Consider the following 15,265-nt stretch of genomic DNA (forward strand, 5'->3'; position numbering starts at 1 on the left):
CTGACAGATGAATGTTAAAAGTGTTGATGTTAGGACAATGGCTGATTTTTTTACCTCAGAACTGCAACTTTTCGTTGTTCACTGACTGCGTATTAAAATATGAATTCGTGATCTCCAGTAATCAATCACATTGGATCAGATGCTTTACAGTCTTGACTTCCTTTGGTTCAGAAAGACTAGGTTTGCTGACAGATGTTGGACTGTTGCCTGGAAGTTACTTTTCCATCCGTCTTGGCAGCAGGAGGATAATTCCAAGTGGGCGGGGACTGTTCCTTTCCCTTGATTTTGGCCGAAGTACAGACAGAAGGACCTCAGGCCCATCTGCTCTTGGTAAACATCACAAGAATTGATGGGAGACCGTAGCAAGCACGTCGCTGTTGCTATTTTTATTTATTTCGAATTTATGCCTTAAACTGAAATGATTAATAAACCACCCCTCCCCCAAAAAACCACACACTAATTTACGAAATCATAAACTCAATATAAGTCTAAAATTTTCCAAGGAAGTTTGAACCAAACCAAAGTCCATCTTTCCAAATTACCTCTTGAAGTAATTTGCTGCAGGAATGAACTTTGGTATGTTCCAGAATGATTGAATCGGGTTATCAAAATGTCTCATAAAAGTAGTGCTGCATTTTGCATTTGACTTAGGGCCCTGGAAGGATAGAAAGGAAGGAGAATCAACTTTCTTAGTTTTGTAATTTATTTTCTTTTAAGGAAAAGTTACTTTATTAGAGGAACAGCCTTCTGGGCCATGAGCCAGTGGGAGGCATTTCCGTGAGTTTGTGAGAGGCCGGCTAACACCCCGTGGACCGGTTTGTGTTCTCAGGTTGCTGTTTCTGTATCTCAAAGCCAAAAGCCACAGGGATGGCCACAGTTACTGTTCATCTCAGGGATGCGAAAGAGTCAAGATCCAGGCAGCGACGGACTCAAAAGATACCAGTAACTGCATGGCCAGAGCGTATCCCCAGTATTCCAGGAAGCCGTCGGCCCTCAAGCGGATGCCTTCCATGCTCACCAGGCTCTGTCAAGACTGCGGGACCCGCCAGGTAGGTCAGGGAGAAGACTGGGCTGTGCGGGGGAGGAAGAACTGAAAGCAGTGTTCTGTTTTGTTTTTTGTTTGTTTCTTTATTTTGGCAAGAGGCACGTTTCTCTTGGGAACATGTGTCTTGCCAAGTTGTAAGTACTGCGGGATTTCTCCTGAATTTTGGCCCATTCTAGAATGCAGTAAGCCTAAGAAGTAAACTAGTCCAAATTCGTAATAGAAATATCTGACCCCTGAGATACAGCAGTTTACTGGGGATGGCTGTGGATTTTCTGGTCCTCGTTTTCTTTCCCCCTCAGGTGTGATTCTGTTAAAATATTGCTATTGGGTTTACATGTCCGTGCTGTAGAAAAGTACTTTCTTTTATTGAGAACTATAAAATTTCTCTTCCAAAAATGCAGCTGCTATATGAGGCACCTGGGTGGCTCAGTCGGTTGAGTGTCTGACTTCTGATTTTGGCTGAGGTCCTGATCTCAGGGCTGTGAGATCCAGCCCGGTGCTGGGCTCTGCGCTAAGCAGGGAACCAGCTTGAGATTCTCTCTCCCTCTGCCTCTGCCCTTCCCCCACCAAAATAAATAAATCTTAAAAAAATGCGGACACCTGGGTGGCTCAGTTGGTTAAGCATCTGCCTTCGGCTCAGGTCATGATCCCAGCATCCTGGGATCGAGTCCCACATCGGGCTCCTTGCTCCGCGGGGAGCCTGCTTCTCCCTCTGCCACTCTGTCTGCCTGTGCTCGCTCTCTCTGACAAATAAATAAATAAAATCTTCAAAAAAAAAAATGCAACTCCTATTGAAAATTGCCCCCTCCTTAAGGTGGAAAGTTACTGTTGATTTTGAAGCATTTGCTATTACATTTACCTGTAATTAAAATTACAAACTAACTTTGGCTAGAAGCAAAATTCTTTTCCTTCTTAATTACAAGGCTTCCCTCTGGATCTTAAGAACATGTGGCAATGAAAGTAAATCCAAAATAATGAGGTCAGACTGGGCATGGGTTTTCAGAGGAGGTCAGACCAGCTCCAAGTAAAAAGGAAGTATAGAGTTGATATTGCTCTAATTAATATTTAAGTTTTGCACAACAAATATAGGTTACAGAAAATGGTTCTCAAAGTGTGGTCCCAGATCAACCACATCAGCATCACCTGGGAACTTAGAAGATCTTAGAATCCTTGGCCCTGCCCTAGTCCTGCTGAATCAGAAATGTTTTTCCTTTGTTTTTGCCTGTGGGTGACAGTAAGAAGCAGAAAGCGGAACATGGATTTATTCTTCCTGTTATCATATATGAATATATTTTTTTTTAATTAAAGCTTATTTTATTCATTTTAGTGAAGGAAAATATCAGACATTTCTTCCCTGCCAACTCTTGCCCCCATCAGAGCCTATAGTCACAGGCCTCGGGGCTGTTCTGCAATTAGAGGTTGAGGAAACCTCGAAGGGCCTTGGGCTCCATGAGGAGGGCTGATACCGCAGGATCTTTCCTCATGGCTGCCATCCAGAGCTTAAGTTTTGGAGTGTGGTCTACACAATCATTTAACTCCAGAATTTCCATTCGTTCAAACCAGGGCCAGATGAGGTAATCAATCATAGAAAGAGAATTGCCACCAAAGAAGGTTGTCTTCTTATTGGTAAGAACCTCCTCTAGCTCGCTGATTTCTTTCCGCAATTCTTCTTTTTGGCCAGAGCAGTCTTCCTCATTCTGTTTTCTCAAAAGGCTTGTTACCAAAGATGGGACCTTAGAAAATAACTCAAACACTATCTTCTGGCGAGCTTTCTCATAGGGGTCATCTGGCAATAGCTTCTTTCCTGGATATACATCATCCAGGTACTCACAGGTGATGGCAGATTCGTAGATCAGTTGACCCTGACTGTTTTCCAGAACTGGCACCAGGCCAAAGGGATTCTTCTTGAAGAACCACTCAGGCTTACTTTTCAGGTTGATGTTGATGATTTCATGCCTGATTCCCTTAACCTTCAGAACCAGGAGTGTCCTCTGGGCGTACGGGCAGAACCTCATGCTGTAGACGCGGATCAGACCCTCAGGGACGGGTCCCGGGGGCGCGCTTCCCTTCGCCAGGCTCCTGGCCGACCCCGACATCGCGGCGCAGCACAGACTGATCTCACGCTCCGGGTTTGCCTGAATATTTTTTCAGTGGCAACTCACTATCCACAGTTTCAGTCTTTCATATCCTTGTCCCACTTCCATTCTGCACCTCAAATAAAACCAGCCTATCAACCCACCCACCAACCAAGCCAGCCACGTACATGAAGACGTTTCTATAGATCCTTGCTCGTCCCATGTAATATGTTGACTGTCAAAGTGACGTTTTATTTATTTTTTATTTTATTTTCATTTTTATTTTCTTGGGGGTAGGGATGGAGGGAGAGGAAGAGAGAGAAGAATCTCAAGCAGACTACCTCCTGAGCACGGAGCCTGACACAGGGCTCAGTTCACAACCCTTGAGATTATGACCTGAGCCGCAATCAAGAGTCAGTCGCTGGGCGCCTGGGTGCCTCAGTGGGTTAAGCCTCTGCCTTCGGCTCAGGTCATGATCGCGGGGTCCTGGGATCGAGTCCCGCATCGGGCTCTCTGCTCAGCAGGGAGCCTGCTTCCCTCTCTCTCTCTCTGCCTGCCTCTCCATCTACTTGTGATTTCTCTCTGTCAAATAAATAAATAAAATCTTAAAAAAAAAAAAAAAAAAAGAGTCAGTCGCTTAACTGACTTAGCCACCCAGGTGCCCCTAAAGTGATACTTTTAGATAATCTTAGTGGGGAAGTAAATTCTTTAGCCTAATTCTCAAGCTGAATTTGTTAAAAGTCCTTCACTACAGAAAAGATCATATAATTTATTAAAGCAATCACAACATGGTAATTTATAAAAATAATTATCATTGGAAATATCCTAAGCCTATCTAAATGGTTCCATATATTAATGTTTAGCACTCCTAGTTTTTTGTGTGTGTGTGCTTAAAACATTGTTTAGAATTTATTTATTTATTTATTTTTTTAAAAGACTTGATTTATTTATTTGACAGAGATCACAAGTAGGCCGAGACACAGGCAGAGAGAGAGGAGGAAGCAGGCTCCCTGCTGAGCAGAGAGCCCGATGTGGGACTTAATCCCAGGACCCTGAGATCATGACCCGAGCCGAAGACAGAGGCTTAACCCACTGAGCCACCCAGGCGCCCCTAGAATTTATTTTTTAAAAATGTATCGATTACTGACTTGGTGCAATTGCAAATTACTTGAAGCAGTTGGAAACCTCACTTTTACTTGGAAATTTGAAGGGATTAATTTGTTTTGCATATCAATATCAAATCAAATATCAAAAAGAAACACATGTTCATGAGGAGTAAGTAGGAAAATTCATGCAGACTTTTGACTCTAAACCTGAGCTTCTTTTTTTTAAAAAAGATTTTATTTATTTATTTGACAGACAGAGATCACAATAGACAGAGAGGCAGGCAGAGAGAGAGAGAGGTAGGGGGAAGCAGGCTCCCGGCTGAGCAGAGAGCCTGATGCGGGGCTCGATCCCAGAACCCTGAGACCATGACCTGAGCCAAAGGCAGAGGTTTTAACCCACTGAGCCACCCAGGCGCCCCTCTAAACTGGGGCTTCTAAACGTTGAGTATCATGACGATTGTTTGCCCTTGGAATGAAGTTGTCTACACGCATTCGTAAGGAATATATACTTGAAGTGCTAAACTGTGTGAGAGTTCGGCCTGCTTTTAATTGAGAGGAAGGCTTTTAGGGAGGAGGTGTAAGGTGGGATTTGGAGGCTGGGAGTGATTTCAAGGAGTGGAGGGAAACAAGGAAGGGCATTCTGGGGGGAGGGAACAACATCTGCAAAGGCAAAGTGGCGGGAAAGGAGATAAAGCACGTATGGGAAAGCCAGGTTGCTCTGGTTCCTGCAGAAGGCGATAGAACAGTGGGATTAGGGACCTGGATGTAGCGGGTAGCTTGATTTATGGGACACAGCGCAAGTCAGGTCAGGACTTTAGCTTGGTGATGCACCACCGGCTGAATGGTTTTTTTTTTTTTTTCTTTTTTTTTTAATAATTTATTTATTTGACAAAGAAAGATCAAAGTAGGCAGAGAGAGAGAGAGAGGAGGAAGCAGGCTCTCTGCTGAGCAGAGAGTCCGATGTGGGACTCGATCCCAGGATCCTGAGCTCATGACCTGAGCCGAAGGCAGTGGCTTAACCCACTGAGCCACCCAGACGCCCCAGCTGAAAGGTTTTGAAGTATAATCCTTGTCACCTTTACTTTTCTTAGTTCTGGAGTGACTGGGTCCCAGTTTAAGATAACTGGTCTGAAAAGGACAAAGATCTAAGTGTGAAGCACATTTACGTAGTCACTTGCAGAATTGATTTCCTGAACAAGATTTCAATTATTTGAGACTGGGATTATTCCAGAAAATGAGGAACATACAGTTCTTGAGTTAAATCTGGATCCAAAGAGGGAATTCCAGGCCATTCCGTCTGTACAAAAAGTTCACTGGGGGGGGGGGTACCCCAGCACCATTGGATTTCATATAATTGAGTTGATGTTGAGGCCCCTTTGAAGGAAGATGTGGTTGACAGAAATACGGGATTTCTCCCCCGTTTAGGTGGTGTTTACCAGCGATCCTCATAAAAGCTACCTCCTGGTGCAGTTCCAGTCACCCAGTAAAGCAGAGACTCAGCGTGGAGACCTGACTATTATCTCTGTAAGTACGGTCGGCACATCCCCGGCCTCAGCTTCTCACTGTTGTGTTTCGTCGGGTGACATGAATTCTCTCTGGCAACAGTCACTGGGTGGCGAGCAATGTGGTCGAGCTACAAATACCTCCTAAACGTTTGCATTTTTACACACGTTAAACGTATCCAGTCTTTTTTCTCTCTAGATTGTGTTTTGATGACTTCGAGTGAATGTTGAAATTGGTTCACGGAGTGTTAGTCCTCTCTTCTAGGTGGGTTTAAGAAAGTGTAGGCCTGAGGCTCCTTGGCAACACGTAGAATGTGACCGAAGAGCCCGGCTAGCCAGGGGTGACCCGCTCTTGGCATGAAGTCTGTTCCAAATCAGGTTGACCCGAGTGCCACTGTCTAAGGAGCTCTCGGCAGGGCAGGCATCTAACCACCTAACAGATGTCTAGCCGGGCCTGGTCCCAGTCTCATGCGGTGTCTTGATTTATTTACTTATTTAAAAATTTAATTTTAATTTTTTAAAAGATTTTATTTATTTATTTAAGAGTGGGGGGAGAGAGCACAAGCAGGAGGAGTGACAGAGGGCGAGAGGGAGAAAGAAGCAGGGACCCTGATGCGGGGCTTATCCCAGGACTCTGGGGTCATGACCTGAGCCGAAGGCAGAGGCTTAACCCACTGAACCACCCAGGCGCCCCCCACGTGGTCTCTCTAAAAAGCTCATTTTTTCTTTTTTTTGGTAACTGAGGTATAACTGACCTACAGTATGACATTAGTTTCAGGCGTTCCACATAGCGATTTGACATCTGTGTACGTTATGAAATGCTCACTGTGGTAAGTGTAGTTACCACCTGTCACCACACAAAGTTACTACAGTATTATTGACTCTCTTCCCTATGCTGTACTTTTCCTTCCTGTGACTTACACATTCTGTAACTGGAAAAGTCTACCTCTTTTTTTTTTTTTTTTTTTTAAAGACTTTATTTATTTATTTGACAGCGGGAGAGAGATCACAAGTAGGCAGAGAGGCAGGCAGAGAGAGAGGAGGAAGCAGGCTCCCTACTGAGCAGAGAGCCTGATGTGGGACTCGATCCCAGGACCCTGAGATCATGACCTGAGCCGAAGGCAGAGGCTTAACCCACTGAGCACCCAGGCGCCCCCAGGAGCTCAGTTTTTTAACGTGGTGGGCAAAACAGCCACAAATCCATATGTATGCGGACAAAATTGCCTCTTACTCGTTTTCTTTCCTTTCCCAATTTCTTTTATTGTGTTAAAATATACGTAACATCGAATTCATTGTCTTACCCATTTTTTTTTTTAAAGATTTTATTTATTTATTTGACAGAGAGATATCACAAATAGGCAGAGAGGCAGGCAGAGAGAGAGAAGGAGGAAGCAGGCTCCCCGCTGAGCAGAGAGCCGGATGCGGGACTCGATCCCAGGACCCTGAGATCATGACCTGAGCCGAAGGCAGCGCTTAACCCACTGAGCCACCCCGGCACCCCTGTCTTACCCATTTTTAAGTGTATAGTTCAGTGGCGTGAAGTACATTCAGATGGTGTGTAAGCATCATCATCATCCGTCTCCAGGACTGAGCTCTGAATCAGAAACTTCTTAACAACCCTGAATTAAGACTGTCCCTGCGTGGGGGGAGAGGAGGGTGAAATGGTGTGTTACTCATCAACAGGCATGTCGTTTCAGGTGAGTAAGATGAATAAGGTCTTCAGGTCTGCTCTACCCCCCTTGTCCCTATGGTCCGTAATTATGTATTGTACAGTTAAAATTGGTTAAGTGGATGGATCTCGTGACTTCACATACACAAAATTTAAAATAAATAAATAGAGACTATCCCTATTTAAATGGAGCTCAAAGATTTCCTAACTATGTATTTATGCCTGTGGCCCTCTGTTAGCAGCAGTTCATTTTGTAGTATGTTCATGATGTAGCTTTTTTTTTTTTTTTTTTTTTTTAAGATTTTTATTATTTGACAGGGATCACAAGTAGCCAGAGAGGTAGGCAGAGGGAGGAGGAAGCAGGCTCCCTGCTGAGCAGAGAGCCCGATGCGGGGCTCAGTCCCCAACCCTGAGATCATGACGGGAGCTGAAGGCAGAGGCTTAACCCACTGAGCCACCCAGGTGCCCCCATGATGTAGGTTTTTTCTGGCATAAAACTTGTTAGCTCAGCATCTCAGGGCAGTGGGTGGCGTGGAGAACCTCACCCCAGCCTTGTTGGCGTGGCAATCCATTGCAGAAGGGAAGCGAGTGGGTGCTTAGTCTCTCTGCTCTACTAACTTCACTAAACACTTCGAGAAGATAATGTTTGGCTCGCCCAATAAATCTCAGGCAGGCTCTGCTCCAGCGTCTGAAGACACATTTTAAACTCCTTTGCTGCACACTGGGTGCTCAGGACCCCAGAAAAGTCCCACAACATTGTGTTCTGTCATATTTACCTCCAGTGGTTTACCCAAGCATTGCCTGAAGTCTTTGCTAGGACATGGTGTCGCTTTAGTCTTTTGTGATTTCTTTAAGCAATAGGTTTTTAGGGGGTTCTTTTCAAGAGGACAGTTTAAGTGTGTAGAGGATCATTATGTATTTTTTCTCAAATGTATCTCAGTTTTAGGTATTCAGATTTTTTTAAAAATAAGAGAATCATTTCCCATCTTCCCAAGTATGAAGTGGTACTTGATCTCAAGGATTTTCAGAATTGTTCCCTGGATTAGAACAATATAAACGTAGCCAACAAAGTCATTTGACTCCTGTGAGACAAGTAGTGATTAGAAATAAAATTTAGGGGCACCTGGGTGGCTCAGTCAATTGGGCGTCTGACTTTGGCTTGGGCCTATGATCTGCGGGTTCTGGGATCGAGTCCTGTGTTGGGCTCTGTGCTTAGTGCGGAATCTGCTTATCTTTCTGCCCCCACCCCCGCTCTTCCTCTCAAATAAATAAATTCTTTTTTTTTTAAATTTTTTTATTCAAATAAATAAATTCTTAAAAAAAATAAATAAAATTTAAGTGCTATTTCCCCAAATATGAACAAGTGTTGTTAGCTTTTAGCATAGTTTATGATTTTACACATTTTCCCCCAAGAAAAACCTTTTCTTTTTCTTTTTAGTTTTTATTTCTTTAAGTAATCTCTATATTAGTTCAGGGCTTAAACTCAGGACCCCAAGATCAAAAGCCACCCACTCCTCTGACTGAGCCAGCCAGGCGCCCCAATTTTACATATCTAAAATAGAAAGAGTGCCTATGGCTTAAATTAGTGTTCAGTCATTTTTTAGTCCAGCGAGTTTTTTTCCCCTTCTTTTCTGGCTGACGAGTTAATGATATTTGGATGTGTCTGGAGTTCCTTTTTCTTGAAGAGGTCTCAAAGCACTAATTTAATTTAGAGAGGACTACTGGAAATTTCAGCTCACAATAAATTATGAACAAAATTTATTAATACCTTGTGGCTTACATCCTGGTGAAATTACCCCATTACGTTTTGATTTTAAGGGAGAGCTATGGGTGGAACAAAGGAGGTGAGGCCATCTGGCTCCTTCAGTGTTCCAAACCTAAACTCTAATGGGGGGTTTCTGTGTCGGGGAAGGCTAGAAAGATTCTTCTTGGAGATAGGAACGGGGTGATGACAGCAGATGTTTCTCTGTTTCCAGGTCAACGGCACCGACTTTACCATCCAGAACGCAGGTGTCCTCCTCCTTATTGTGGATGCCTGTAGCGTTCCCTTCCGGTTAATGGAAAAAAAGATTTTCTCTCCTGCTGATGTCAGTCGCATGGAAGAGTATTTGAGAACAGGCATCCCTCCAAGGTAGGTGACGCTTGTTCTGCAAGAGGGGACGGACCATCGCAACAGGTGACACCTGGTTAACTCTTGAGCTTTGGTTTGTCTTTCCACCCTTTTGTGGTGTGGGCTTTTAGGACTGTTGAAAGGCGGTCATTTCTTCCTCGTCTCAGAGAGATTGGCGCCCATGGTCCAAGCTGCATAGCATTGCTTGGTGAAAGCCCAGATGTGAGTGGAGTTTGCAAATGGTGTGAAGGCTCTTCACGTGGGAATTCAATATTTTGAAAGTTCAGAATTTCAATATTTTGAAAGTTCAATATTTTGAAATATTAAACAATATTTTCCCACTTTTTAGTGTTTGGTTGATTATATTGCACCTAACTTACTCAGAAGGTTCATTTCCAGTTTAAAGCAATTTTATAGACAGTTTGACCTTCGTGGCCATCCATGGTACTGATAAGTCCTCAGGTGGCATTGTGCTGTGAATTCCCCACCTAGCTCAGGTGGAAGTGACTGGAAAGGAGTCAATTCAGTTTTAAGTGGACTAGTATCTGGTCTCTCTTTTAAAAGCCCTGGACTGATGGGTTTTGCTTTTTTGGTCTCTGAAGAAGAATGCACATGAGCAAAACCTTTCTTTTTGTGGGGGGTGGTTAGAACCTGCCTGGAGGCAAGGAGATGAATTCAGGCTCCTCTTTGCCGCCTGGCTGTGCACCAGACGCTAACTTACATGCAGACCTTTGTTCGGTGAGGGAGCTAAAGGAAGCATAAGCTTCCTGGGGAGTAAGGTCCTGTCTGGTTTTTGAATGCATCTTCCATCATCTGATGACTTGTGCTCTTTACATATGACAGGACCAAAAAAGTTTTTGTTTTTTTTTTTAAGGTTTTACTTATTCATTTGACAGGCAGAGATCGCAAGCAGGCAGAGAGGCAGACAGAGAGAGATTTGTGGGGGAAGCAGGCTCCCCGCTGAGCAGAGAGCCCAATGCGGGGCTCGATCCCAGGACCTTGGGTTCATGACCCAAGCTGAAGGCAGAGGCTTAACCCAGTGAGCCACCCAGACACCCTGACAGGACCAAATTACAAATAAAGTCACTGGATTATTTGACTGTAATATTCAGTGTGCTGAATATTACAGCTCTACTTTCTGCTTTGAGATACTTTTAGGGAATTCCTTTCCAAGGCCTCAATTTTCTTTAAGGATTTAAAGATTTTTGCTGATGGTGGGTATGTTTACTCAGTTCACCTGAACCCCTCCAGGATATACTGCTCACCAAAAACTTTTAGGATAACACGGCAGTCCTGTAAGGTACCCTATAGATTTAAGAGTTAAAACCAGCTTATTAAAAAGTCACTAGGTTGTTTCTGGAAAGGGTACTGAAGGAAGACTTTTAAGATGTGGGTAGCGCTGGGGCGCCTGGGTGGCTCAGTGGGTTAAGCCGCTGCCTTCGGCTCAGGTCATGATCTCAGGGTCCTGGGATCGAGCCCCGCATCGGGCTCTCTGCTCAGCAGGGAGCCTGCTTCCCCTCTGTCTCTGCCTGCCTCTCTGCCTACTTGTGATCTCTCTCTCTGTCAAATAAAATAAATAAAAAATCTTAAAAAAAAAAAAAAAAAAAAAAAAAGATGTGGGTAGCGCTCTGTTTCTTCATGTAGGCTGGTTATGTAAGTACATCATGTGCAGAAATTCAAAATGCTATACACTTAATGATACTTTTCTGTATGTATATTGTATTTCCCCCCCTTACGATTTTATTTATTTATTTGAGAGAGAGAGAGTGTAGGCATAGAGGGAAAGAGAGGAGCAGACTCCTCACTGAGCAAGAAGCCCAACATATGGTCTAGATCCCTGCACCCTGGGATCATGACCTAAGCCTAGGCAGACGCTTAACCGACTGAGCCACCCAGGAGGTCCTGTATGTTGTATCTTAACAAAGATTTCAGAAGTTATGGAGCAGCTACCAGTGTCTTCTAGAAAACTAGGCACACACTGGGGTGAGTGGGGCCCTGGGGATCTGTAAGTGATCTCATGGGACAAGCCTGAGGAAGAGGGTCAGGCCTGTAGGTTTGCTGTGGTCAAACCTCTGTCCTGACGCTGAGTGGTCTCCCCTGCTTTAGGATGACGTCAACATATCAAGACCCACATTAAGAAAATGAATACTGGGGGTGCCTGGGTGGCTCAGTGGGTTAAAGCCTCTGCCTTCAGCTCAGGTCACGATTCCAGGGTCCTGGGATCAAGCCCCACATCAGGCTCTCTGCTCCGTGGGGAGCCTGCTTCCTCCTCTCACTCTCTCTCTGCCTGCTTGTGATCTCTGTCAAATAAATAAATAAAATCTAAAAAAAAAAAAAAGAAGATGAATACTAATGGTTATATAAGAGTTGAAGAAAAGAACAGTGGAAGAGTAACTGTGGGAGAGTAATAAGATATTTGTAAACAACTTAAAATAATGCAACGAGCCTGTTTTATAACATATTAAAATAAATCATGAGGCCATAGTAATTAAGCCCATGTGACACTGGCAGAGTTGAGAGAGAGAGAGAGAGATCAGGAGAAGAGAAAATCTGCAAATGGATTTAAGTATATGTGTTGATATGCTACATAATAAACAGGGAATTTAAACCAAACCATGGGGCACAGACTTTATTTCTTTTTAGAACTGGCATTTATTCATTTATTTTATAAATAGATAATAGGACATGAACAGATAGAGCATCTGAAACAAAATCAGCTTCCCTTATTAATATAAAAGAGGTGAGTCCCAGTTCACTCACTGGGTTAACTGACCTCAATGACCTTGGCTTTCCCAACACTTGGAGACACCTTACAGGAGCAATGTGGGTCCTGGGTGGGTTCTGGGGGTGGCGTGGAGCCTGAACTTGGAACAGCAGGGATGTGAAAAGCATCTGGGTTTTGTTTTGTTGTTTTGCTTCCTGTTTGTTTTTAGCTCTGCTTTTATCTAGTATTTTTCTGCTGTATTCAGTTCAGAAAGGCACTCAATTAATACATGCTGATTTTTTGAAATTCCCTCCAATTTTCTGACTTTTATGTACAGGTCAATTGTTCTGTTAAGCACAAGAGGAGAAATAAAGCATTTAAATATTTCCGATTCCTTAGTACCTCTGGGATTAGCCAAACCGGCTCATCTTTATAACAAAGGTTTGTATTTGTATTTTTCCTTGAAGTTCTTACGAGTCCAGCCATAGAAACTTTCTTCGGGTGGGATAAGCTGCAAGAGCTTAGTTTGCTGGAGTGGGTATCGTTAAGATAACTTTTAAACAAGGATACATTATAGGAAGTGTTTGGGGATGTGGTTTATTATTTGGGGCAAGAGGTGGGTGGTCAGAGTTCATCGGCTGACGCAAGGAAGTGTAGCTTTTCTGTTTCGTAGCTGTCTTTGTTTTGCTCACCTCCGACTCAACCTCCTGCATGGTCTTGCCTGGAATGCTTAGATGGACAAATGGTGCATTTTTTTCTTTTTCTTTTTTTTTAAGGGAGTACCATATTTCTGGGATTCAGCGGAAACTTTAAACCATCCTGGGCTAAGCTGTTTACCAGTCCTGCTGGCCAGGGCCTCGGGCTGCTCGAACAGTTCCTCCCTTTGCAGCTGGATGAATATGGTTGTCCTCGAGCCAGCGCTGTCCGCCGGAGGGATCTGGAGCTGTTCATGCAGACGGCAAAAGCACATTAGGGACTCACTGTAACTTAAGTGCTGGGGGAAGAAAAAAAATGTGAACTAACTTATTTAATTTATGGCATTTTAAAAATGACACTGTTAACCCAATGGAACCATTTTCCTGTCTTGATACAGAGAGGGACGAAAGGATTTAACATGATGGCTTGAATACCAGCTCGCGCACCTTCTAGTTGTACAAAGTGTTGAAGAATTTATTTGGGTTGGTTAGGCTGGTGTATTCGGAGAGCATTTCTCCTGACCCTCACCCGCCACTTCGTGTGTCTTAGGGACTGTAAGTAGCTTCACCTTCTGTGTGACAGTTTGCCGTGGGGGGGGAGGTGGGGACCTCTGAGGGTTGGCCCGAGTCCTTCTGTAGCACCTAGGATACTTGTAGTCTGATGCCCGGTTGTGTCATTGGCTTTGGGTCAGCAGTTGACTCGGGTGGCAGACGTGTTCCACGAGGCCCCGGGCGCTGGATCGGGGCCCGCAGCCTTTCCAGATTGTATAGGATACTCGATGGCAGAGTCATACGTGGCAACTCAGGCCCAGCTCATGCCCTGCCTTTTTTTTGCCTGGGGCATGTGCTATTTTTATCCATTTGTACATTGATTCCTTCCAAGGGTTGAACTTTCAGAGGGAAAGCATACTGGGATGAAAGGGCTTTAGGGATTGGACATCCCTTTAAACTTGTACCTCCGGGGCAAAAAATTTGATCAGTGCCACCGAGGTCTGAAGTTGCTGGGACCATATTTGCAGCTTTAGTCCTTAGCCTGTTTCGACTGTATATTTGTGTTTAGCATGCAGAACTGAGCTGAATATTTACATTTTTTTTAAAAAGAAGAAGGCCGTGTTCCTGAAATGTACACGTGGGTCATTTCAAAGGGCACAAGAGAAGTTTGTTCTCGGGGTTGCTCCTGTACCCGGGTTTTGTTGTTGTTGTTTTTGTGAGTATTTTTTTTTTTTTTTAAGCTTTTTTGCTCACCATCCTGCCAGAAAAATTTACAGAAAGCTCACCGATACTCCAAAATATTGTACTCAGGGGGAGGAAAAAGGGAGAGCCTTTGAAGGGCCAGAATCATGGAGGGGGGGGATATTCAGTAACAATACTCTGCAGAGCATTAGAGGAATTGGTCACTCTTAATTAATTAAATTGTTAGAGCCAGTTAAAAAAAGAAAGTGCCGCGATGTGCAATTTCCCTCCCCCTGGGTGCATGCGTGTCCAGCCCGTGAGACTTGCATGTAGCAGAAAGATGAACTCCACAGCCAGAGAGGACACCACACCGAGGGGAGAGAAGGATCAAAAAAACGCCTTCACCTTTTCCCAAACCTGCAGTACAAGGAGGGTATGATAGACATGGCCATGGTGAGAGGGTAGGAAGTGAGTTCAGGCTGAGTTGGCAGTGAACATGGGCAGATTCACTCTCCTGCACCAAGAGCAAAGGTGAGTGAGGGTCTGTCCCTCGGCATCCCGGACAGGCTGCAGAGCAGGTCTGAAACTTCTGTTACTTTACAAAATATGCTACCTCAAATGCTACCGATAAACCATTCTAACTCCTAAGTGCTCTTGGTAAGGGCATGTGTCTTAAAGTGGAGGGTTGTTGCTGTTGTTTTCTTTTGTATATTGATGAACAAGATCTTACCTATTAAATATATTATTGGGTCATGGTTCCTGAAGGTGATTCAAGTTTGTGTGTGTGTGTGGGTGTGTGGGTGTGTGTTTTATGACTTAAATATCTTCGATGTGTGTTTTTTAGAGTTTGGTTCTTTAAAGATTTGGAGAGGCTATGTAAGTTCCGAGGCACTCAGTGTTTCTAATTTGTATGCTAATTGTCAGGGCCTAAGTTAAATAAATAAAAATATGTGTGCATGTATTTTTTATATATGCGTGTGACTCAGTCAATCGATCAGCCATTTTTTATTTCAGCTTCCAGCCGTGGAGAAGTTCTTGGCAGGGATGAGGAAGGGAAACTCTCCTCCAGGGAGATTGGGAAACGCTAAGCTTCAGAAGGGCAAGGACCCTCTTCTGCAGTGCAGACCTTTTCCACCGAGCCTGTGCAGTGGAATTGCCTGGGAGCTTTAAAACAAAAAAAACAAAC

At 44.0% G+C, this 15,265-nt stretch overlaps 2 protein-coding genes across 3 annotated transcripts in view; one reads left to right on the forward strand and one right to left on the reverse strand.

The window, feature by feature from the left end:
- CEMIP2 (cell migration inducing hyaluronidase 2) overlaps positions 1–15,040 on the forward strand; it is an 86,629-nt gene extending 71,589 nt beyond the window's left edge. For both annotated transcript variants that reach the window (XM_044265911.1, XM_044265910.1), the window contains exons 20-24: positions 830–1,049; positions 5,652–5,750; positions 9,374–9,528; positions 12,549–12,652; positions 12,988–15,040. In XM_044265911.1, coding sequence (XP_044121846.1) covers positions 830–1,049; positions 5,652–5,750; positions 9,374–9,528; positions 12,549–12,652; positions 12,988–13,184 — 775 coding nt within the window. In that variant the 3' untranslated portion in view covers positions 13,185–15,040. The remainder of the gene's footprint in view (positions 1–829; positions 1,050–5,651; positions 5,751–9,373; positions 9,529–12,548; positions 12,653–12,987) is intronic.
- Positions 2,432–3,199, reverse strand: LOC122917705 (glutathione S-transferase omega-1-like). Its single transcript, XM_044265912.1, has one exon. The coding sequence runs from the start codon at positions 3,139–3,141 to the stop codon at positions 2,458–2,460; it is 684 nt and encodes a 227-aa protein (XP_044121847.1). The 5' UTR covers positions 3,142–3,199; the 3' UTR covers positions 2,432–2,457.
- Positions 15,041–15,265: the final 225 nt, after the last annotated feature.

The sequence above is a fragment of the Neovison vison genome, chromosome 9, assembly GCF_020171115.1.
Source record: "Neovison vison isolate M4711 chromosome 9, ASM_NN_V1, whole genome shotgun sequence".
In the NCBI taxonomy this organism is placed as follows: domain Eukaryota; kingdom Metazoa; phylum Chordata; class Mammalia; order Carnivora; family Mustelidae; genus Neogale; species Neogale vison.

What these genes read in the sequence shown, in the direction of transcription:
- LOC122917705 (XM_044265912.1), bottom strand. Translation starts at nt 3,141, where the DNA reads ATGTCGGGGTCGGCCAGGAGCCTGGCGAAGGGAAGCGCGCCCCCGGGA.